General features: G+C 36.4%; 1 protein-coding gene across 3 annotated transcripts in view; it reads right to left on the reverse strand.

Annotated features, from left to right (window-relative positions):
* Positions 1-24,957, reverse strand: part of LOC118844749 (testis development related protein) — a 64,938-nt gene that overhangs the window by 18,318 nt on the left and 21,663 nt on the right. For all 3 annotated transcript variants that reach the window (XM_036752722.1, XM_036752725.1, XM_036752724.1), the window contains exon 3: positions 11,637-11,696. In XM_036752722.1, the coding sequence (XP_036608617.1) occupies positions 11,637-11,696 (60 nt within the window). The remainder of the gene's footprint in view (positions 1-11,636; positions 11,697-24,957) is intronic.

Consider the following 24,957-nt stretch of genomic DNA (forward strand, 5'->3'; position numbering starts at 1 on the left):
ATTTCCAATTTATCCTATATCTATCTATTTATAGATATAGACATAGCATTTATACATACTTATTTGTGCATGCTGTCTCTCCCATTAGACTATTTGTTTGTTTGTTGAGGCATTAAGGGTTAAGCGACTCGCCCAGGTTCACAAACCTAGTAAGTGTCTGAGGCCAAATTTGAACTCAGGTCCTCCTGACTCCAGGACCAGTGCTCTAGTCACTGTGCTACCTAGCTGCCCCCTTTTCCCATTAGATTGTGAGCAATTTGAGAGAAGGGACTATCTTTTACTTTTATGTGTAGGCCTAGCACTTAGTACACTGCCTGATTATACATAGTGTTTAATAAACATTTACTGACAAAGAGGCAAAAAAATAATTAAAATATTAAATGATACAGAAGCATAAAAACCCACAGAGATAAATTTGAAATATTTCATATAAAATTAATTCATTTTATTCTAAAAATTATGTGCCTATGTAAGGAGTTTTATCTTCTTATACTTCTCCAGATACCTGCAGATTATGGAAATGGAAATGGAACATGGCAAGTAAAGGCTCCCTCCCTTCACAGAGATGAGAATAGGCAGATAAGGGTGGGAGAAAGTGAGAAGAAAGGAAGGAAATGACTGGAATTTTTTAATCTAAGCCCCTCATTTGACAGATGAACACAAGTCCAAGAAAGTTATTTCACTTGCTGTAAAGCAATTTTACTAATTGTGCCTAAGGTCATACGCCTAGTTACTAGCAGAGGTCAGACTTATACCAAAATCTTTAGCTTTCAATACAGTGCACTTTCAACCATACCAGACATCCTTCCCATTCAGCGTTCACTATTCACTATTCAAAAGAGCTAGGGAGAAATGAGAACTCTATCTCTGGTTATAGTCTGAACAAATTTAAGCACAACAGGAAGGTATATAGGATAGGTTAGCTAGGGCTAGGATGATCTGAATTTTCAATTTAGTTCATCTAGCATTTAAGAACCTGTTTGCTAGATCCTGGGCCAGATACTGAGGATACAAAGATGAAATTGAAATAGTCTGTCCTCAAAACAAGATCATATTCTCACATTCTATTGCAAGTAAACAACATATACACGGATGAGTAAATGCAAAGTAATTTCATGATGCAGGAACCACTATATATTCAGGAAATTAGGAAAGCTACTTTTAAAAGAGCTAATATTTGAGCTGACTGGGAAGAACACTGCTGACACATACAAAGGCATGGAGGTGAGAGACAATGTTCTGTATGGGAAATAGCCAACATGACAATTTGGCTAAAGTATATAAAAAGTTACACGAGATCATTCTCATGGAAAGAGGTAGTTAAAAGGATTTAAATGCCAAAGTAGTTTGAATTTTATCTGAAAAGAAAGGAGACACTGAAGCTTCTTGAGGAAGGGAGTAACATGGTCAGACCCATGCTTTGAGAATAACACTTTGGACTGCATTTGAAATGGGAGAGACTAGAGGCAAGGAGACAAATTAGGAAAATTCATCTGAAAGCCGGTTTTAGGTGATGCTGAAAGAAATCCAAACAATAAAAGCTCACAATCATTTATTACTTTGACTTTTCTCACTTAAGCTGAGATATAAAGATATTAGCAAATTCTTAATTAGCGTAATGTTCTGAATTTACATTATTAACTCAGAGTATTGGTTTACTTGAAGAGCAAATGTGTTTACCGCCAAGAAATGCCACCAAAGGTTTAGATTCTTCAATTTTGCAAGTAAGTATGAATTGTACTGCATTAATATTTACCAAAAGGGCAGCCAATGTCAACAAATATTTTTACAAAATGATAGCTCTGGGTTATTAGGCCAAATCCTTCATAAGAGAATTACAAAAATATTCCCAAATAATGAATTTGCTAAGAGCTATTACACAAGTGTAAATTTTAACACTATGATTACTTACACACACAATCTTTCAGGGTTTTAAAAATAATAAGGCTAGCAAAATTTCCATTTGGCATGCAAAACAGATCATTCTCCTCTCTTATTCTAAGTCTGTAGGGTATAGCATCCTGAAATTTTGTCCATAATATTCCAAAGATATTTAAAGACAGATAATTTGTCATGTCTATCCCTCCCCAAACATTTTCCCCAAGCTCTAATAACTTACTGTCCAAGTTAGTTTTCTTCCAGGACTTTTTTTGCAAATAATTGTATGTAATAGTTGAAATTATTAGAGTATTTGAAGATACAATAACGTCTAAAGTTCCTGTAACATCTATTTAAAGCATCTCACTTCTCTGGGATATCAAAAAGTGTCTCCAAGGCAGCGCAATACAAAAATTACGACTTCAAATTTATAAGGCAAATCTACTTCCTAGTATAAGACCAAAGATGAGGTATATTTATTTTCAAAGAAATGAAGGGCACAGCCAAGATGGCAGTGATAAGAAGCAATGCAGTGAAATCTTCTCCACAAACATTTCTTACCAGATCTACAGAAGGCATGAATCCTGATAAAGAAATGAAGCAAAAATCACAGTGAGGGGGTGGGGGGAGGGCAGAGCCAAGATGGCAGCTGGAAAGCAGGGACCTGCGTGAGCTGCCTGCCAGGTCCCTCCAAAAACCCATAAAAATGGCTCTGAACCAATTCTAGAACTGCAGAACCCACAAAATAGCAGAAAGAAGCAGGGATCCAGCCCAGAACAGCCCGGATGGTCACCGGATGAGGTCTATCATGCACGGAGCTGGGAGTGGAGCTGAGCAGAGCCCAGCATGGGCGGCGGCAGGACCAACCAGACCTGGAGCCAGGCGGAACAGGCCCTAGCGCCCTGAATCAGAGAGCTGTGGCAGTTACCAGACTGCTCAACCCACAAACACCAAAGACAACAGAGAAGGTTAGTGGGAAAAACTGCTGGGACAGGGTGATAGAGTTCGCGGTTCGGCCACCACCCCAGGGGCGGCGGGGGTAGTGCAGCTACAGTACTATAGGTGCAGTTGCTTCCAGCCCCAAGCCCACCTGGTGGGAGGAATTAAGTGGCAGATCACAGCAGGAGTACCAAGCCTGCTGAAGATCTGAGTCAGGTCCAGGCTGGTGGTTCTTGGGGAAGGAGGGAGTGCTGGTGTGGCAGAGTTGGCTGTATAGAAATAGCTCTGAAATCAACAGCGCATCCCCTCAAGCTTGGAACAAAGTACTCTTTACTCTACAAGCAGTCATACCCCAACGAAAAACTCAAGGGTCAAGTAAGTTGGCTGGGAACATGGCCAGGCAGCGAAAACGCACCCAGATGCAGTCTCAGACTTTGGAATCTTTTTTGGTGACAAAGAAGACCAAAACATACAGCCAGAAGAAGTCAACAAAGTCAAAGAGCCTACAACAAAAGCCTCCAAGAAAAACATGAACTGGTCTCAGGTCATGGAAGAGCTCAAAAAGGATTTGGAAAAGCAAGTAGAGAAGTAGAGGAAAAATTGGGAAGAGAAATGAGAGTGATGCAAGAAAACCATGAAAAACAAGTCAATGACTTGCTAAAGGAGACCCAAAAAAATACTGAAAAATATAATGAAGAAAACAACACCTTAAAAAATAGACTAACTCAAATGGCAAAAGAGCTCCAAAAAGCCAATGAGGAGAAGAATGCCTTGAAAGGCAGAATTGGCTGAATGGAAAAGGAGGTCCAAAAGACCACTGAAGAAAATACTACCTTAAAAATTAGATTGGAGCAAGTGGAAGCTAGTGACTTTATGAGAAATCAAGATATTATAAAACAGAACGAAAGGAATGAAAAAGTGGAAGACAATGTCAAATATCTCATTGGCAAAACCACTGACCTGGAAAATAGATCCAGGAGAGAGAATTTAAAAATGATTGGACTACCTGAAAGCCACGATCAAAAAAGAGCCCAGATATCATCTTTCAAGAAATTATCAAAGAGAACTGCCCTGATATTCTAGAGCCAGAGGGTAAAATAGAAATTGAAAGAATCCATTGACCGCCTCCTTAAAAAGATCCCAAAAAGAAAACTCCTAGGAATATTATCACCAAATTCCAGAACTCCCAGGTCAAGGAGAAAATACTGCAAGCAGCCAGAAAGAAACAATTTGAGTATTGTGGAAAAACAATCAGGATAACAAAGGATCTAGCAGCTTCCACATTAAGGGATTGAAGGGCTTGGAATATGATATTCTGGAGGTCAATGGAGCTAGGATTAAAATCAAGAATCACCTACCCAGCAAAACTGAGTATCATGCTCCAAGGCAAAATATGGACTTTTAATGAAATAGAGGACTTTCAAGCTTTCTTGAAAAAAAGACCAGAGCTGAATAGAAAATTTGACTTTCAAACACAAGAAATCAAGAGAAGCATGAAAAGGTAAAAAAGAAAGAGAAATCATAAGGGACTTACTAAAGTTGAACTGTTTTGTTTACATTCCTACATGGAAAGATGATGTGTATGATTCATAAGACCTCAGTATCAGAGTAGCAGAAAGGTATATGTATATATATACATGTATGTGTATGTATGTATATATGTAGGTGTGTGTACATACATACATATATATATAGAGAGAGAGGGGGGGGCACAGGGTGAGTTGAATATGAAGGGATGATATGTAAAAAAATAAAATCAAATTAAGGGATGAGAGAGGAATATATTGAGAGAGGGAGAAAGGGAGAGATAGAATGGGGTAAATTATCTCGCATAAAAGTGGCAAGAAAAAGTGGCTCTGTAGGACGGGAGGAGGGGGCAGGTGAGGAGGAATGAGTAAATCTTGCTCTCATCGGCTCTGACCTGAGGAGGGAATACCATACATACTCAATTGGGTATCACACCCCACAGGAAAGAGGGAGGAAGAAGATAAAAAGGGAGGATTATAGAAGGGAGGGCAGACAGGGGGAGGAGGTAATCAAAAACAAACACTTTCGAAAAGGGACAGGGTCAAGGCAGAAAATTCAATAAAGGGGGATAGGTTAGGAAGGAGCAAAACATAGTTAGTCTTTCACAACATGAGTACTGTGGAAGGGTTTTACATAATGATACGCATGTGGCCTATGTTGAATTGCTCGCCTTCTTGGGGAGGGTGCGTGGGAAGGGAAGAGGGGAGAGAATTTGGAACTCAAAGTTTTAAAAACAGATGTTCAAAAACAATAAAAAAAAAGTTTTTGCATACAACTAGGAAATCAGATACACAGGCAATGGGGCGTACAAATTTATCTTGCCCTACAAGAGAAGAAGGGAAAGGGGGATGGGAGGGGAGTGGGGTGACAGAAGGGAGGGCTGACTGGGGAACAGGGCAACCAGAATATATGCCATCTTGGAGTGGGTGGGAGGGTAGAAATGGGGAGAAAATTTGTAATTCAAACTTTGTGAAAATCAATGCTGAAAATTAAATGTTAAATAAATTAAATTAAAAAAAATATCACAGTGAATCCTTTGGACACTGGAAATGGGGTCAAACCAGGAGGATGCTATACAAGCTGTACTTCAGCTCCCATGGAATGGCTGTACACCAGGGAAAGACCCATATTGGGGTGCCCCCTGACCCACAATGGGGCACTGATAGGGAAAAATGCCAAATGATCATTTTGTTGCCCACTATCAAACAAGGATAAACTGCTTAACATTACTATATAGGGAGATGATACATGTGTCCCCTCTATCATTATCACGTCTATTATAGAGGGAATCCAATTAGACAAGGCCTAAGAGTGGTTCTGTTATATCTTGATGATCTTAAGGAAAAAATAAAAAGAGAGAATAAAAGGAACATAGTGGGGGGCATGAAAAGAGGAAAGGGAAAGGAAGGTTAGGGGAAAATTAACTCACACAGAGTGTACAAGCAGACATCTATACAAGAAGAAGACAGTGGGGGAGGCATGGCTGACACTTGAACCTTACTTTCATCTGAACTGGTCAAAATATGGAAGAAAATGAAAACACACAGCTGGGTACAGAAATATGTTTCATTCAACAGTGAAATATGTGGGAAATGGGAGAAGGGGAGCTAGCAGAAGAATAGATTAAGGGAAGGATGAGTCCTAAACAAAATAAATTCTAAAGATGTATTAAAATATTTGTAACTCTTTTTGAGATGGCAAAGAATGGGAATCTGAAGTGGTGCCCATAAATCCGGGAATGAATGAACAAATTATGGTATATAACTATGGTGGAATGCTATTGTATTAACTCTTATCAGAATAATGACAAACCAGGATTCCAGAGGACTAATGATAAAACATGCTACCCACCTCCTGATACAGAGCTGAAGGACTTGGAATACAGAATGAGACAAATTTTTTTTATGACATAGCCAAAGTGGAAATTTATTTTAATTGCCTATACAGGGTAATGGGTATTGTTTTTCTTGTATTCTTAATGGTGGAGTGGGGAAGAGGGAGAGGTGAGAAGGCTGATCTTAGCTGATTAAGACAAAATATTAAAAAAAGAGAAGAAAACTTCGGAACTCTGCTCAACATAATAACCAAGCAAAATTGCTGAGAAGTAATGATGAAAAATACTACTTGCCCCCTGACAGAGGTGTGACAGATTTGGCTCGGAATTCAGAGCACAGATTGAGATGTATTCTTTTTAGATATGGCCAATGAGAAATTTTGTTTTGCTTTAATATGTACGTGTTCTGTTTTGCTTGCTTTCTCAGAGCTGGTGGGGCGGGGGGAGGGAGAGGAGAAAAGAACTTAAGAGAGAAACAGGGTTGATCTTTGAAAACAAAATGATAGAGCTTAAATGCAAGAATGTAATGGATGTTGCATAGTTCAAAGAGTTAGTAAAATTCAAAAGAAGATAAGAGATTAATGTTCCTGAACCCGCGTACATAGCAGTATTCCTCCACTCTGGAAAGTTCAACTCCCTTGGAGCCCTTTAATTCAATCTCAATTATATATATATATATATGAGATAAAAATATTGGAGAGATGATAAAGACCCTGAATAATCTATAAGAAAGTAACAGAGAAATGCCAGTCAGATCAATGGATGCCACACAGAAGTATTTATATTCTAAACTTTACCTCTGGATACATTGACTTTTATGCAATAATATGAAACTAGTTTATAAAATGAAAGAGGAGCTGTTAGGTTTTTTTCTAACAGCTGTCTGAATTTATCTCTTTGTATGAGCCTTAATCTTAATTATTAAATGATTTTTGCAATTCAGATGTGGTACATTCAAATCCCAGTTCTTTTGTTTATTCCATGTGACCTTCAGGCAAATCACTTCACTTTTCTGCACCTCAGTTTCCTCTTCTGTAAAATGATGGGGTTGGATCTGATAACCTCTAAGGTCCCTTCTAGCTCTAAATATTTGATCCTAACCTTGTAAAATAGAAAAATGGGAACAGAGAGTAACATCAACTTCTCACTAAATTTATAAGGGCAACAAAAGCTACCTGGCAGATGGCATGTACTGCTGATTATATCAAGGTTGATCAAAGTAATGCAAGGGCCTTTATATGCTTTCCTGCCCTGTTCCTCCTTCTGATAAAAACACTACTATTACTGTGGAATAAAGCTATCTTGAAATTCCAGAAGCACACAGTGAACCAATATATAATATAATGGACTTAGCCATTTACTTAATTAGACTTAGAACTGGAACAAAGTTGGGAACCATAGCAACTTCCACCTTGCTTCTTCATTATCCTTAAATACTAACATACAGTAAAACCAGTGCTCTAAATTGTAATACTGGCATCATGCACTAAGTTCTGCAAAGATTGCTTACATTTAGGTTGAAGAACAGTTTGTGCCATAAGTCAATTTTAAAAATTTAACATCCTGTACAGATTTTTTTTCCCCATGAAAAAAACTCAGGATTTAGGAAACTTCAAATGACCTTCAAATTAGTTGGAAAAGGATAATAAGAACGTTACATGAAATCACTTTGAAAATATAAATACTAACACATTAATACACATAAAATTCATGAAAACCAAAGTAAAAACATCTTTGTGTATGCACAGAAGTACATTATACCTCAGATATTTGTTCATTATAATTTTCATTAATATCTAATCACTTTATTAATTATACACTAGGTATTTTTTTTCTTTTAAATACTACTAGTTGACCTAATTACAATTACTTTAATTATTCACACTATGGAAAGTGTGAATAATTAAATCAAAACTAACTTATATCATACAATACAGGTTTGATTTAATAATCCAATAATTTACTTTAGGTACCCACAATAGCTTCTTAAAGTCAAATCTTTCTAGCAAGGCAAGTAGAAATAACTTTGTACTTCAAAGCCTACAAACAATGTTTCCACGGCTAAGCACTTCCTAGCTGTGTGATTGTAGGCAAATCACTTACCTTTTCTATGCCTCCATTTCCTCATAAGGATAACTATTCTTATAACACCTATCCCAGATGCAGTAATGAAAGCACTTAGCAAACTTTAAGAGCTTATATAAATAAATGTACAATTAATATTACTCATTTTACTTAAGAATCCATTAGCTCCCCTACGACTATGTCCAAGCCCAAATCTGTACCCTCCCTCACTCCATCCCACCACAAATACCCTCAAGCTGACTACAGAGCATTGCTGTGAGCACTTTAGAGATTTGTTTAAATGTTTTCATTTCAAAGGTCCTAAAATCAGCAAAGTAAGGAGAAATAATTGTTAATAAGGCAAGTGGCTGGGGCTAACACTGAAAAGAAGATTCAGGAAAATAGAGTGAAATTTAAAAAAAATAATACAGAAGCGCAGATGATGGTTTAAAAAAAAGTTCCTCTTTTGATTAAAAGAGGAAAGAGGTAAATTAGAGAACAGAAACATTAAGCGCGCTCATCCAGGATCATTTTATAGTTTTCTAAAATAAAGAATACAAAATTTCTATCGATGATGACCGCAATAAACAAGCTTTCAGTTTTACAGTTTTGTACTTAGCATTCTTAAAAACAAAGAAAAAATTTTATTTTGGACAAAAAATATCTCACAAGTTCACAGCGAAGGAAAAGGAAAAAAAAGTATAGTTTTCAAAGAAAGACATGTGGAACTTAACAGAACAGCTTATTATTCTGAGTAAAAGAAAAGTCTTTCAAGTGAATCCTGACAAACTTCAGGAATCTCTCTGAATCACTAATTACTGTATCATATTTCAGATAAGGACTACAACAAACATCAAAATTTTCTGTACATTTCTACCATTCCTAGCTAAGACTCACTTTCAAACTAGAAGTCAGAGGATATCTTAATTTTCTATTCCTTATTTTAAAGCAAAGAAAAATCACATCATATTAGTAAGTAAGATTAAAAAAAAAAGTCAAACCATATCCTATGATTTATAATAGCGGGAAAAATTCTACATGTAGAATTCCTCTAATGCTAAAAAGAAAAAAAAATGATAATATAATTATGAAATTTCAAAAGTGAAAAAATTTATGACTAGTATATGACAATCTCTAAAAATATGATTAATCCCTTTCTATTCTGAATTTGTTATAACTCACTGCAAAAAATATTTCAAGAGGGGCAACTAAGTGGTGTACTGCATACAGCACTGACCCTGGAGTCAGAGGACCCAGACACTTACTACTAGCTAAGTAATCCTGAACAAGTCATTTAACTTGATTGCCTCCTCCCAAAAAAACAAAGGGGAAAAAAATTAAGAACTAAGTAAATACACATTTTCTTAGCAAAACATTCATTGGTAAAGTTTTAAAGATGTTCCATATTCATATATATTATAAATATATCCATATATTTATACCTTCCATTTACTTGCTAACACCTCATATTTAAGGAATGTTTTCATTTGTACATAAAAGGTAAAAAAAAAAAATCCTACCTTTTATATTAACTTATGTTTTTTTTTAATTTTTTTAAAAAGCTTCGATTCAATATAACATCATGGATTTTTTTTAAGTCCAAGGTCATAATTTACTGAACACAGACAGGAGAAAATTTATAAAGGAGAAAAGCTGAAAGAGGCTGAATATTAACTTAATAGAAGTAAAATAATTTAAAATTGTAAGGATGAGGGTCCATTGTCCAATACCTATTATTTTCTATTCCTCCCAAATATTTTTTGATAACCCTAGACATTCAATTTAAAGGCTAAAATAGTTATAGGAATTAAAAAAAATTGTAAGGCTTTCTCCTTTGGAAAGCACTGCTGTGTAATTTGACTAGCATCACCTATTATATTTCTACTGCACTAACAGTCAAAATGGTGGAATTTTAAGAAATATATATATTCTTAGAAATCCTCTAATCCTAATCTGAGAATACCTTGTTTCCTTCCAAATCTAGCTCCAGAAACCCCGTAAGATTTTCCTGATCATCTAATGCTAATGCCCACTAGCATCCACATGATTACCTTGTTATTTATTGTGCATAATTTTATATGTACATGTCTCCCCAATTGAATGGAAGCTCTTAAGGCAAAGACTGTCATTTTAAGTCTTTGTAACCCCATCAACTACTTTGCAAAATGCCTGACACATAGCAGATACTCAAATACTTCAACAAACATCTATTAAGTATCTACTATGTACTAATTCTACTAGGTGCTGGGTATACAAAATATAAAACAATCTCTATGAAGCTTACATTCTGATGAATAAGACAGAGTACATATATAAATTTATATAGCCTCAGTATTAAACGAGTAATTATAGAAGAAAAGGAGGCCCAAGGAATTAGGTGATCCAGATTTTATGACTAGCTCTCCCAATCCACATTTTAAAACTTGGTTTTCCCACTAACTAGACCTTAAGACAAGTTACTTGACTGGGACATTTTATTCTTACGTAAAATAAAGGGGACTGGACTGTATTATTTTAAGGTCCCTTTTAGCTATAAACCCTATGGAGCCCAGAGGCTCTGCTACTACTAAAAAATTATTCTATTCTAAGGTCTTTATTAAAATTGTAATAACTACATAATAATATATCATTCTTAGATGATGCTTTAAAGACTGCAAAATGCTTTCCTTATAACAACCCTATAACAAAGTATAAGTATTATTACCTCCAATTTACAGAGTAAGAGACAGAAGCTGACAAGGTTTCACTGACTTTCCTGGAGACATGGTGCCAGTAAGCATCTAAGCTGAGATTTGAATCTCTGTCTTGTGTTCAACACGAGGACTCTGCACTAAACCATATTGTCTCTCCCTAAACCAAATTGCTGCCACATTTTCTTGTCTGCTCTGGCAAACATTTACTGACAGATAATGGGCTACATATAAAGACAATGTAAAAGAAAGCAAACTATTACTTTAGAACAAGAAAGTACTTCAGATATTATTAAAGCAATATTGAACAATGAAGTGAAGAATTGAGACAATTTTCAACTAACTCAAGTCTTGAGAACCACTTCTGCTTTACCTTCAGGCAAAATTTATTTCATTTTTGTTTTAATTGCTCAGGAATTGCTGCAATTTCCCACTTTACTCTGCATGTGTAAACATAACAAAAACAGAAAAATGCTGTTAGGGAATTGTCTAGAAGTGAGTAGGAATTTTTGCTTGAACTAGAGCAAATTATTCACTTCTTAAATAGAAAAAATAAGATATTAAGTACATTTACCTGTTACTATAAACATCAGAATCAATTTGTCTCAGTATGAGACTGAACTCCTCTCAAAGCATAATTAAAAATACAGACCTATACAAGAAACATCAGATGAAAAGGGTAAGCAAATATTGCAAATACCTACCTTCGTGGCAAGTTGAGACACTGAGGAGGTAATTTCATCTTGAAGTAACTGGTCCTTGTTCTTAAGAAAAACAAATATTTTAAAAGTCAAAAAACTGAATAGGAAATAAATCCTTCATCAACTAAAATATTAAATAAAAACATTTATTAAATCTAAACTTAATGATGGGTTCCATCACAACAATTCCATGGGAAATTTTATTTCTGTGGTAGAAATTTGTTTTAATCATGACATTACTAAAAAGCTTAGAACACAGATGTCATAATCTTATAAATCTTTACCCCGGGCTAACTAGTAGGCAATGGATGTCGAATTACACAAATTACATAAACATATACAACTTTTCCATACTTTACAAGATTTAACATCCTTGTATTTTAATACTAGCAATCCTTAACTTAAAAAAAATAAGGTAGTACAATGGTCTGAGAGTCAGAATACTTGCCTACCTGAGTTACCCACGGATATGAATTCCCCCTAAGAATGTGTAACACCAATGCAATACCCATAGCAGCTGCTATGAATATGCAGAAGTTTTTCCAGGGTAGATTTGCAAATATAATAAACTCTCTTCCTTTAAGACAAAACCAAAATGTTTATTCAGATACTAGAAAGCAAAATTTACCGTGGTAACAAAAAAGTGTACACATCACCAATCCAGAGAGCACCGACATCCCAAGTGTTCCCTCCGTTAGGTCTCCCCACAAACATGCTCCCCTAGGAAAATTCCTCCCCTATGCCCATTCAAGCTAGCTTCTCTCCCAGCTCTGCCTCACTTTCCTACTTCCTGCTCCTCCCACCACAGGCTCCATGTGATTTAGGCTCCATCACAACAGTCAGCTGGGCCAGAGCCCAAAGCAGGTCACATATGTCTATTAATGGGTGGGAAAGACCTTCCCATTCCATTAACATTACAGAATGTCAGCTCCTGACATCCACAGCAGACAAAAGGGGAAGTCCACAATCAGGGATACACCTCAATACAATACTCAATGTAGTATCAAGAAAACTAGATTTTAGTCCTACCTCCAATTCTAACTGATTGTGTGACCGTAATCTCTCAATCATTCTGTGCCCTAGTTTCCTCATCTACAAAATAAGGAGGCTGTACTCTTTAATATGTATAAGAAAGGAGAGGCACAACTGGAGAGCAGTTATTCTGAAGATTTAGGGGTTAGCAGAATGCAAATTCAGTAAGGGTCGGCAGCATGATGTGGCAACCGACAAAACTAATACAATTTGGAGCTATATTAAGTCATCACTTCCAGGGGCAGGGAGGTAATATTCCCATTGTACTCCGGCTTTATCAGACTTCATTTGAATTACTATGTTCAGTTCTGGACGCCACAGATTTAATAAGGATATTGATACGGTAAAGAATGTAATAGAAAAAGGCATCCAAGATGGTAAAAGGCCTTGCACCCACATTAAATAAGAATTGGTTGAAGGAACTGGGTATGCTGAACTTGATTAACAGAAGACCCAGGACTGCCTTCAAATCTTTCAAGGGCAGTAATACAGAGAAAGGATTGTAATTTTTCTATTTGGCCCTGAAGGGCAAAACAAAGGAGAGTGGCTAGAAATTACAAGAGGTAAACTTAGGCTTGCAGTCAGGAAAAACCTGTAACAATTAGAACTAATGAAAAGTAAAACTGGTTGTGGTGGTGAGGTGGTGGGCTTCTCACACCTTGTAGATCTTCGAGCAAAGGCTTAATGACAACATTTCAGGTATATTACGGAGGGAATTCCTTTGGTGTATGGGCTGAACTCCATGGCTACTGAAATCCCTTCCAAGTGTCAAATTCTGTGATTCCAAGACTTGATGGTTTGTAAAGTCCCCTCAGGAATTAACATCTGATGGTACTACAGTTATTTAGTAATTCCTAGGCCTGGGAATAAACATATAGGAATTCACAAAATCAACTAACAAATGACAAGTGAGTGTCTAACCAACAACAACTAAATAGTTGTTGATGAAGACTACAGGGAAGTCCAAATGGCAGCCTGTAGAGATTTTTCCCGTTATTAACTAGCAGAAATTTATATTCCTCCCTTTACTTCTAATAAAAGAGAAAATGTACATCATAGTAAATTATTCATTTTAATTCCTCATCTGCAAATGAATGTGTTGGACCAAATGACTAATGTTCTTTTGAGTGCCAATTTATGATCTATGAATTAACAACAGTGCCTTCAATCTGTTCATGACAGACAATCACACATTGTGCATGGCATAAGAAGTATCCTGACCTTACAAACTATCAAATTATGGAATCACAGAATTTTGATACTCAGAAGGGATTTCAGTAGCCATGGAGGTCAGCCCACAGAACTGAGGCAACATGGGGGTTCCACAAAGTAGAAGAGCTGACAGTAGCACTTCACTCCTTCACCTGTTTCTAGTATAATGCAATATACTTCAGTTTAATATATTCAGTTAAATGTATTTATACATTATATTATATGGTTTTAACAAAATGGACAAATAGTTTAAAAAGATTTCCCACAAAGACAGCATGAGTTGAAGATAATTCTATTAGTGTGAGCACTAAGAACAAGAAAGTGGTAGAGCTGACACTTTTCCTATTCCTGGTATAAGGTCTTCATCAACCATGACTATGAAGTAAAAACAATTATGGCTAACAAAGATTGTGACCTGAAATGTACCAGTCAACTTCAAGTACCCTGAGAAACAACTCAACAAAAATGAAAAAGAGTGCCAAAGGAAGAAAAGATTCAATAAAACTGGAGACAAAACAAGCCTGTCTATCCAGGCCAGGACTGCATAAGGCAAAAACCAGAATCCTACTGTTCATTTTTAGGACCCTTAAGAGGGACTGAATCAAAGGAGATTGTGGGTCCTGACATGGAGTCACACAACAGGGGTCAAAACTAATTCTCAGTAGGTGACTTCATAAGGACGTGGAGGGGCCAAGGAACCTGGCTCCAACTTGAGACCCTCTAGGAAGTGTAAAATCAATGCAATCTCTGGTTTGGGAGACCTGAAAGTAGCATGATCTCAAGTCAGGGCCAGTCTCCAAGGGACAAAGGCAACTGTGAAAGGAGACAAAAGGACTAAGGCTCCTGGGCAGCCTATGCCTGGAGGACCTCCAGGAGGCCTGAAGCTAAAAAGATTAATGATTAGAAGGAAAAAAGTTAACTTAGTGAGAGATGAGAGATAGATACCAGGAAGACGCCTGTGCTTATGTCAGGCCAAGATCAAACATAGGTAGAAGCAAGGGATTAAGAGGGCAGAGAAGGGGACAAAGACCAAATCATCCCATTGTACCAAGGCATATACCTAGTTACCCCATCCAAATAGCTAGGAAAGGGCAGAATCTGGCTTTTGCCACAAAGTCCCAAATTAGAAACTAGGCTGAGACACAAGTAAAAAGATAAAAAGTTCTAATACAATGAAGAAATAATGTGGGTTAAGAGAAGTCTAAAAGGTGAACTCAGACGGAGAGTAACTCACTGCACAGTTAAGTACAAACAGAACCTCTGCAGAAAAAAAAAGAATGGATTAGCCAAAATGACTCCAAGAATGGATGAAACACCTAAAGGAAGAAATAAAGCTCCTCAAATAGTGAATACCTTAAAAAATAGAATAGTGGAAACAAATCTCAATGATTCAATGAAACATCAAAAAATATTAGAATAAAGTCAAATGACTGGAAAATTATAAGAACATGTAAGGTATCCACTATAAAAACTTACCTGGAAAAGAGGATGAGAAATAATTTAAGAATCACCAGGATTCCCTGAGCTGTATGATCAAACGAAATACATGGATACCATATTTCAAAAGAAATAAAACTGTCTAGAACTATTAGAAACCCAGAGAGCAAAGTGAAAATTTTAAAAATCTACTGATTACTTCTTGAAAGAAACCTCAAACTGAAAGCACCCAGAAAAGTCATTACCCCAAATTTTCAGAGCTTCCAGGCCAAAGTAAAATATTCCAAGCAGCTATGGAATTCAAACACCAAGGAACAACAGGCAAGATCACACAAGACTATATTTTAACTATAACAAAAGAGGGTAAAGTTTGGAATAGTTGAAAATGTAAGGAAATTAAAAGTTTACAAGTAGAGCTGAATATAATTCTCCAGGGAAAAAATGGACCCATAATAAAATGGAAGACTTTGAAACACTCTTAACGAAAAAGCTGGAGCCAGGTAAAATCAATCGATTAACAAGGATTTATTAAGCACCATGTTCCAGGGAATGTACTAGGCATTGGAAATACAAAGTAAAAGGCATTCCCTACCCTCAAGGAGTATATATGGGGAAGACATAAATAACTACTTACATAGAAGATAAATGCAGAGTAGTTTGAAGGTAACCTGAAAGGAGAAGAATCATTAGCAGTTGGGGATGGGAGGGAGGTGGGAGGAATAGAGAGAGAACACAAAAGGTCTGTGAAAGAAGATGGCATTTGAGCTGAATATTGGAAGAAGCCTGAAAAACTAAGAGGCAGTAATGAAGAAGCAGATCACTCCAAGCCTGGTGGAGAGTTAGAGAAAAGGCACTGAGGTGGCAGAGGGAGTGTCCTGTTCAAAGAACGTAAATAGGCCAGTGTAGCTGGATTGTAGAGTGTATGCAGGGAAGTAAGGTATAAAACTGGAAATGTAGGAAATGGTCAAGTTATGAAAGATTTAAAGGACAGAGAAGTTTATATCTAATCCTGGAGGTAAGATATGAAAGCTATTGGAGCTTATTAGTCAAGTGGGGTAATATGGGCAGAGCTATACTTTAGAAAATTTACCTTGGCAGCCGAATGCAAGATGGATTAGACTTTGGAAGAAACTTGAAGCAGAGGGACCAGGTGAAGTGCTAAGAGTTTGAACTAGCTAGACTTAAGGCCATGAGTAGAAAGAAGTGAACGTATTGAGAGATATTGAGGTAGATATTCATTTGGAGATAGATGAGGTGAGAGTAGGGAGTTAAAGATGAAATACAGATCACAGGCCTGGGTGACTGGGGGAAGGTGGTACCCTCAATAGCAATAAGGGCACAACGAATGAGAAGAAATGGGAAGGGGGAATACAGGAAATATAAATTCTGCTTTAGACAATTTGAGCTTGAGATGCTTTAGAACATCCAGTTCAACACGTCCAGGAGGAAATCAGAGATGGATGATTATAACTCAGCAGAGATACTAGAGCTGGATACATTTATATCTGGAAATTATCTACAGAGAGAGAATTCCTGAATCCATGAGAACTAGTAAGATTAGCAAGTGAGATCATATACAATGAAAAGTGAAGGAGGCCAGGACAGAAACTTGGTGGACACCTACAATGAGTGTACATGACATAGATTAAGAATCAGCAAAAGAGACTAAGAAGGAATGCTTGGACAGAGGGGAGGATAAGGAGAAAGTAATGCCACAAAAACCTAGGGAAGAGACAAAGGTCAAGAGTGTCACAGGCTACAGAGGTCAAGGAAGATGAGGACTAAGAAAAGTCCATTAGATTTAGCAATTATTAATTTTAAAGAGGATGCTTTCTGTTAAATTATAAGGTCAGAAGTCAGATGGCAGAAGGTTTAGAACAGAATAAGAGGGGTAGAAACACCAGCTTTAGTTGCTTTCTCAAGAAGTTCAGCAACCAAGGAGAGGTGAGATACATAAAAATAGTGGAGATGTTCCAGCCAAGTGAGGGTTTTTTGAGGATGGAGAGAGACATGGGCACAGTATTTGAAATGCAATCACAGGAGACAAAAAAAAAAAAAACCCCAAAAAAGCCAGAAAGATAAAGACAGTTGAACAAGCTGTTCAACTTGTTAGTTCTGAAGAAACTAAATGATTATCAAATACTTTTCTACTAGACAAATGTCCTTTCAGAAATCTCACTCTTTTCAGGGGTCACAGAGGTAATGAACTCAAGGACTGGGTGTGGCTTTGTTGTGTTCTTTGGTATCTTTTTCAATCAATCAATAAACACTTTTTATTAAGCACCTACTATATGCCAGGTACTTACAGTTATGACCTACTAAAACCAAGTATCAAAATACAAGTAAGCTGAACTTGAAGTGTTAAATGAAGATTTTGGGGGGGGGCAGGCAGGGCAATTGGGGTTAAGTGACTTGCCCAAGGTCACACAGCTAGTACAAGTGTCAAGTGTCTGAGGCCGCATTTGAACTCAGGTCCTCCTGACTCCAGGGCCGGTGGGCTCTGCTCACTGCGCCACCTAGCTGCCCCATGAAGATTTTTTTTTTAAATAATGAAGCATACTTAATCACACTGTTCTCACCAAAAACATTTATTTTGGTGAATGTAAACACACTACTAAAAATTATTTCATCTTCATCTCATTATTTAAAAACACATGTGTGCATTTTATAATATATGTATTAAGCATAGTAGCGCATTATGTAATATACAAATAAACATACATTAGAGGTACATGACAAAAAAAATATTTATTAATGGGGCACAATCTAATCAATGAACCTAAAATTGTTTTATTGTTCTCTTGTGCTTAGAAACACTAGAAAAGAAATTTAGTTTACACTAGAAAAGAAATTTAGTTTCAAACCTAAATGCAGAGTTCTCCAAATTGGTGGAAATAGGTGGCTGCTTTAAAGAAAATTGGCTCGATATCCAATCTCGATGGAATGCATATCTAAAAAACTAAAGATGAAATACTCAGAGTCCTTCAAGTTATTTAACACACACACAAAAAAAGGAAGAGTTGGGAAGACTCTGGTTTCTTTACTAGCATAAAGGTTTTCATAACTATGTGGGAGAAAGGAATGCACTTATTTTTCAAGGCCACCAGAAACTTCTGAAAATATAGTATTAGTGGGCAAGGATACAAAGTATCATTTTAAATAAGTTCAGTTTCTGAGGAGAAAAAAAAGCATTCTGCAAATACTAGCATTCGAGGAGTGGGGGGTGGGGCGTGGGGGGGCAGGACATTAAATTGTAACCAAATCTAAATAATTTTGAGCTTTATCAGGCTGTAGGAGAAGGTCCCTAAAGATTATTTATGTTTAGGTTAAAGTTACATCTTCCTTACCACAATGCCCTCCTCTACACTCCAACTTGTAGTAAAATTTCAAATATGGTATATATAACTCTACTGATAAGTACTATAAGTTTGAGAATTTTATGTTTGTACAAAATGACAAAATTATTGTGGTAGAACATTTTTCTACTAACTCACATATTAATATTCATAGATTATTCTTAAAAAAGCTAAGATGAGAAAAAAAATCACATTTCTTTAAAAGAAGCCCAGATTGCAGAGTTTTGCACCATTCTGACAGAATTGGTAAGATGAAGGGCAGAGACTATTTAGTTTTTGATCTTGTGTCCTCATTATCTACTTAGCATAATGTCTGCATGTGGTATGCATTTAATAAGTACTTGCTGTTTGACTGACAACTTGTAAGAATTAACATCTCTTTAACTGGACTATTTCCATGTATTTTTTCAAGGTTCTTTTATAACCACCTTACTTACCACCTTATATCTTTGTTTTCAGAAATTAGTTTACAGGGACATTATAGATAAATAAAGGTGAAATGAAAATCTTCAGTCAAGATACGGAGTACAGAGGGAGAGCATTGATTCTGGAGTGATAGGACCCAGGTTAAAATTCTCTCTCTTTATGATGTTTATAAGCTGTCTGACCCGTGGCAAGTCATCTTACCTCCAAGCCTCGTTTCCTCATCTGTAAAATGAAGGGGCTAAACAAGACAGCCACTGAGATTCTTTCCAATAGTAAAGCTATGATCCTATGACATTACATAGGTTTTCAAAGTACTATACTATTTTATAGAAAATTCTCACTCTAAGTAAATATCTTTTTAAATGCAGGAGCAACATTAGTAATACTGACATTCTGGGCAAGGGGTAATATAAATAAAGTTAAAAGCATTTATTATCCTTTGTTCCATATTCAGTTGACTAAAATTTCAATAAGCCAGAGAGTTTTAAATAGTACTTGGCAAATATAAAGCAGCAAAAACTAAATCAGGTGGAACTTCACAAGGAAAAAATAGCTAATAGACCCAAGAGCACAGAGAGAACAGTACAGGAAGTGTGGCCTTGGCTGGCAAGGAAAAAAAGATGAAAGAACTTTTAATTTTTTATGAACACTGAAACTTTCTCCCACAAGCAGTCTATCACTAAATAGCTATGTAACCCTGGGAAAATTACTTCATTTCTTTGAGTCTCAGTTTCATCATCTATAAAGTAAGGGAACTGGATAACCAAGATTCTTTCCTCCTCTATGATTCATGACTATTCTAAACTTATACAGATAGGGAAAGCATTATGTCTATATAATTTTATGATGAATAGGGGGAAAGGATTTGTCTTTAAAGTTATTAATTAAATTAACTAAGGCTCTTTTTAAACTCACTGACTAAATGAATTGGGTCCTCTATTTTATCAGCTTTAATAATTTATTTGATAATAATAAGAAAAAGAATTTTATCTGCAGTTCAGTCTTTCTCTTGTAATTACATGATAGCAAATAAACTTTTCAACTACACATATATATCATCTATAACTTTTGATAGGTTTCAAAGAAATAAAGTTCAATCCACCACCCTGATGATGGCACATAGTGTTTACAACATTTGCCAAGAACATCCTGCCACTTACTCATTCTGGTTTTTAACAGGCATCACTTTGGAGTATTGAGTAGGGGCCACAGTTGAAAAAGCCATTAGCTTTATCTTCCCTATTTCTTAATCTAGACATTACTCAATGTTCAATAGGATAAAGCTTCTGTTCTTTAAATAACAACCTGGGGGGAAAAGTTAATTTTCAGTATACATTAGAGTCAGGGATGCCAAGAAGGAAGATTACTAAAACTAATCTGTTCGTGGCTTACATTTATTTCCAGATCTTGATTTTAAAATTCAAATAATTTCACTGTTGTCTTTTTAAAAAAGAAACCTTCTACTTGAAGCATCTTTAAAAATTATACTTTTTTATTCATCCCATTTAAAATTTGGTTTTGATGCAACTTAACAAACTAATGAGTTTTCATTGTTTGGTATAATGTTTCAGGATTTAGCACACAGTATAATTTTCCTTTAAAAAGTTATTCAGTTGGCACAAATTAACTCTCCTTTGAACACACTATTTTTGGTATCTAGGTAATAGAAATAAAAAACTTATTAAAAAAATTCCTATTCTTAGTAAAAGTACCTAAAAGTAAGTTGGCCATAATATTCCTTAGGAACACACAAATGTTCTTTTGTTTAAGCAAGCTTGTAAAGTGATAAAAAGGATTAATTTAACAAGTGCATTAAATGTTCCTTATAAATCCACGCATACCTCCCTCTGCAATTTTAAGTACTAAATCAGATTTTTTAAAATTGAGTTTCATTACGCAGACACTCCTATAATACCTAGATAACCAAGGGAAGGAAGCAGGTTAGAGATGACAAAAAAAAATACCATGACTTTTGGGAAAGCATTTTTATCTTGAGTCTCAAGAACTTCCAAGTAAATTCAAGTTTCTCAATACATCATCCTTCCTTGGTTATTGTTAAGTTAGAATTTCATTATTGTATATAGTTTAAAATATCTAGGGCTAACATTTTGGAAGCAATATGGAATCACTCAAGTAGGTCACTGATAAAAAGTCTTCATGTACACCAAAATATTTATAATATCACTTTTTTGTGGTAGCCAAGCAAGCAAGTAATAAACATTTGTTAAGCTCCTGCCATGTGCCAGGTACTGTGCTAAGCACTGAGGATACAAAAAGATGCAAAAGACGGTTCCCTGTCCTTAAAGAGCTTACAATCTAACATATAACATATATACCATATGTAATATACTTTGACAAGCCATATTACAGGATAAATAGAAAATAATTAATAGAGGGAAGGCATTAGAATTAAGAGGAGTTGCAAAAGGCTTCCTGTAAAAGATGAGATTTTAGTTGGTACTTAAAGGAAGCCAAGGAAACCAGTTGGCAGAACTGAACAGAAAAAACACAAGAACAAGGGATAGCCAGAGAAAATACCTGAGCATGGAGATAACAGCAAGGAGCCAGAGTCACTGGACAGAAGATTGCAGGGCAGGGAATAAGAGATGTAAGAAGACTAAAAAGGTAGGAGGGGGGTAGGTTATGAAGGGCTTTGAATATCAAAATGAGCACTTTGTGTTTGATTCTGGAAGCAATATGGATCCAATGAAGTTTACTGAGAAGTGCAGTGATATGGTTGAATTTGTGCTTTAGGAAAGTCACTTTGGTAGCTGAATGGAGGATGGATGGGAGCAGGGAAATACTTAAGACAGGCCAACCCACTAGCAGGCTACTGCAATAATCAAGATGTGAAGCGATGACAGACAGAACTGGAGCGGTGGCAGTGTTAGAGGACAGAAGGAGAAATTTAAGAAAGGTGTTGCAAAGGTGCAATCAATAGGCCTTAGCAACAGATTGGATATGGGGGAGTAAGAGATAGTGAGGAATTGAGGATAAATCCTAGGTAGTTAGCCTGTCTGACTGGAAAGACTGTGCTGTCCTCTGATGTAGGATGTCTACCGGACATTCAGTATGAGATGTCTGTAAAGCAGCCAAACCCTGGAAATAAAGTTAATGTCCCTTCACCTGGGGAATGACTAAACAACTTGTGATATATGAATGAAATGTAATATTGTAATGTAAGAAATATGAATAGAAGACTTAGATGAACCAATCTATGTGAAAAAAGTAGTGCCAAGAAAATAATATACATATTAACTACAATGAATAAAAGAATAACAATCACTAAACAATGAAAATGAATGTTGCAAAATTACAAAGGACAAGCATGGTCCCAAAGACCACACGTTTATATGAGAAGAAAAAATTCTCACTCCTTTGCAAAAATGGGAGGTCCATTAATGGGGGGCATTAAATATAAACTAAAAGTTTTCTTCAATGTAATAAGTTTTTTTTTTCTGAGTTCAAATCTATTTTATTTTTATTTTTTTTGTCTTTGAATTCCATATTTTATTATTTAATGTTTTTTTAGGTTTCAGCATTGATTTCCACAAGGTTTAGAGTTACAAATTTTCTCCCCATTTCTACCCTCCCCCCCACTCCAAGATGGCATATTCTGATTGCCCCATTCCCCAGGCAGCCCTCCCTTCTGTCACCCCACTCCCCTCCCCCATCCGCCTTCCCCTTACTTTCCTGTAGGGCAAGATAGATTTGTATGCCCCATTGCCTGTGTATCTTATTTCCTAGCTGCATGCAAAAAGAACTTTTTTTTTTGAGCATCTGCTTTTAAAACTTTGAGTTCCAAATTTTCTCCCCTGTTCTCTTCCCACCCACCCTCCCTAAGAAGGCAAGAAATTCAACATAGATCACACATGTATCATTATGCAAAACACTTCCATAAGTCATGTTGAGAAAGACTAACTGTATTTCCGTCCATCCTATCCTGTCCCCCTTTATTCAATTTTCTCCCTTGACCTTGTCCCTTTTCAAAAGTGTTTGCTTTTGATTACCTCCTCCCCCATCTGCCCTCCCATCTATCATCCCTGCTTTTTTATCCCCTTCCCCCTTCTTTCCTGTGGGGTAACATACCCAATTGATTGTGTATGTTATTCCCTCCTCAAATCAAATCCAATAACAGCAAGAGTCACTCATTCCCCCTCATCTGCCCCGTCTCCCTTTCCCACAGAACTGCTTTTACTTGCCACTTTTATGTGAGATAATTTACCCCATTCTATCTCTCCCTTTCTCCCTCTCTCAATATATTCCTTTCTCATCCCTTAATTTGATAGCATCCCTTCATAATCAACTCACCCTGTTGTGTGTGTGTGTGTGTGTATGTATACGTACACACATACATATGTATGTATATTCCCTTCAGCTACACTAATACTGAGGTCTCATGAATTACACACATCATCTTTCCATGTAGGAATGTAAACAAAACAGTTCAACTTTAGTAAGTCCCTTATGATTTCTTTCTTGTTTACCTTTTCATGCTTCTCTTGATTCTTATTTGAAAGTCAAATTTTTTATTTAGCTCTGGTCTTTTCTTTAAGAAAGCCTGAAAGTCCTCTATTTTAAGGAAAATCCATATTTTGCCTTGGAGCATGATACTCAGTTTTGCTGGGTAGGTGATTCTTGATTTTAATCCTAGCTCCATTGACCTCCAGAATATCATATTCCAAGCCCTTCAGTCCCTTAATGTGGAAGCTGCTAGATCCTTTGTTATCCTGATTGTGTTTCCACAATACTCAAATTGTTTCTTTCTGGCTGCTTGCAGTATTTTCTCCTTGATCTGGGAGCTCTGGAATTTGGAGACAATATTCCTAGAGGTTTTCTTTTTGGGATCCTTTTGAGGAAGCGATCATTGGATTCTTTCAATTTCTATTTTACCCTCTGGCTCTAGAATATCAGGGCAGTTCTCCTTGATAATTTCTTCAAAGATGATGTCTAGGCTCTTTTTTTGATCATGGCTTTCAGGTAGTCCAATCATTTTTAAATTATCTCTCCTGGATCTATTTTCCAGGTCAGTGGTTTTTCCAATGAGATATTTCACATTGTCATCCACTTTTTCATTCCTTCAGTTCTGTTTTATAATATCTTGTTTTCTCATAAAGTCACTAGCTTCCACTTGCTCCAATCTAATTTTTTTTAGTTTATTTAATTTAATATATTTAGTTTTCAGCATTGATTTTCACAAGAGTTTGAATTACAAATTTTCTTCCCATTTCTACCCTCCTGCCCACTCCAAGATGGCATATATTCTGGTTGCCCCATTCCCCAGTCAGCCCTCCCTTGTCATCCCACTCCCCTCCCATTCCCTTTTCCCTTCCTTTCTTGTAGGGCAAGATCAATTTGTATGCCCCATTGCCTGTGTATATTATTTTCTAGTTGCATGCAAAAACTTTTTTTTTTTGTTTTTGAACCTGTGTTTTTAAAAAGTCCCAAATTCTCTCCCCTCTTCCCTTCCCACCCACCCTCCCTAAGGCGGCAAGCAATTCAACATATGCCACATGCGTATCATTATGTAAAACCCTTCCACAATACTCATGTTGTGAAAGACTAACTATATTTTGCTCCTTCCTAACCTATCCCCCTTTATCCAATTTTCTCCCTTGACCCTGTCCCTTTTCAAAAGTATTTGTTTTTGATTACCTCCTCCCCCATCTGTCCTCCCTTCTATCATCCCCCCTTTCTTATCTTCTTCTTCCTTCTTTCCTGTGGGGTAAGGTATCCAAATGAGTGTGTATGGTATTCCCTCCTCAGGTCAAATCTGATGAGAGCAAGATTCACTCATGCCCCCTCACCTGCCTTCTTTTCCCTTCCTACAGAACTGCTTTTTCTTGCCACTTTTATGTGAG

The sequence above is a fragment of the Trichosurus vulpecula genome, chromosome 3 (assembly GCF_011100635.1).
Source record: "Trichosurus vulpecula isolate mTriVul1 chromosome 3, mTriVul1.pri, whole genome shotgun sequence".
Classification (NCBI taxonomy): domain Eukaryota; kingdom Metazoa; phylum Chordata; class Mammalia; order Diprotodontia; family Phalangeridae; genus Trichosurus; species Trichosurus vulpecula.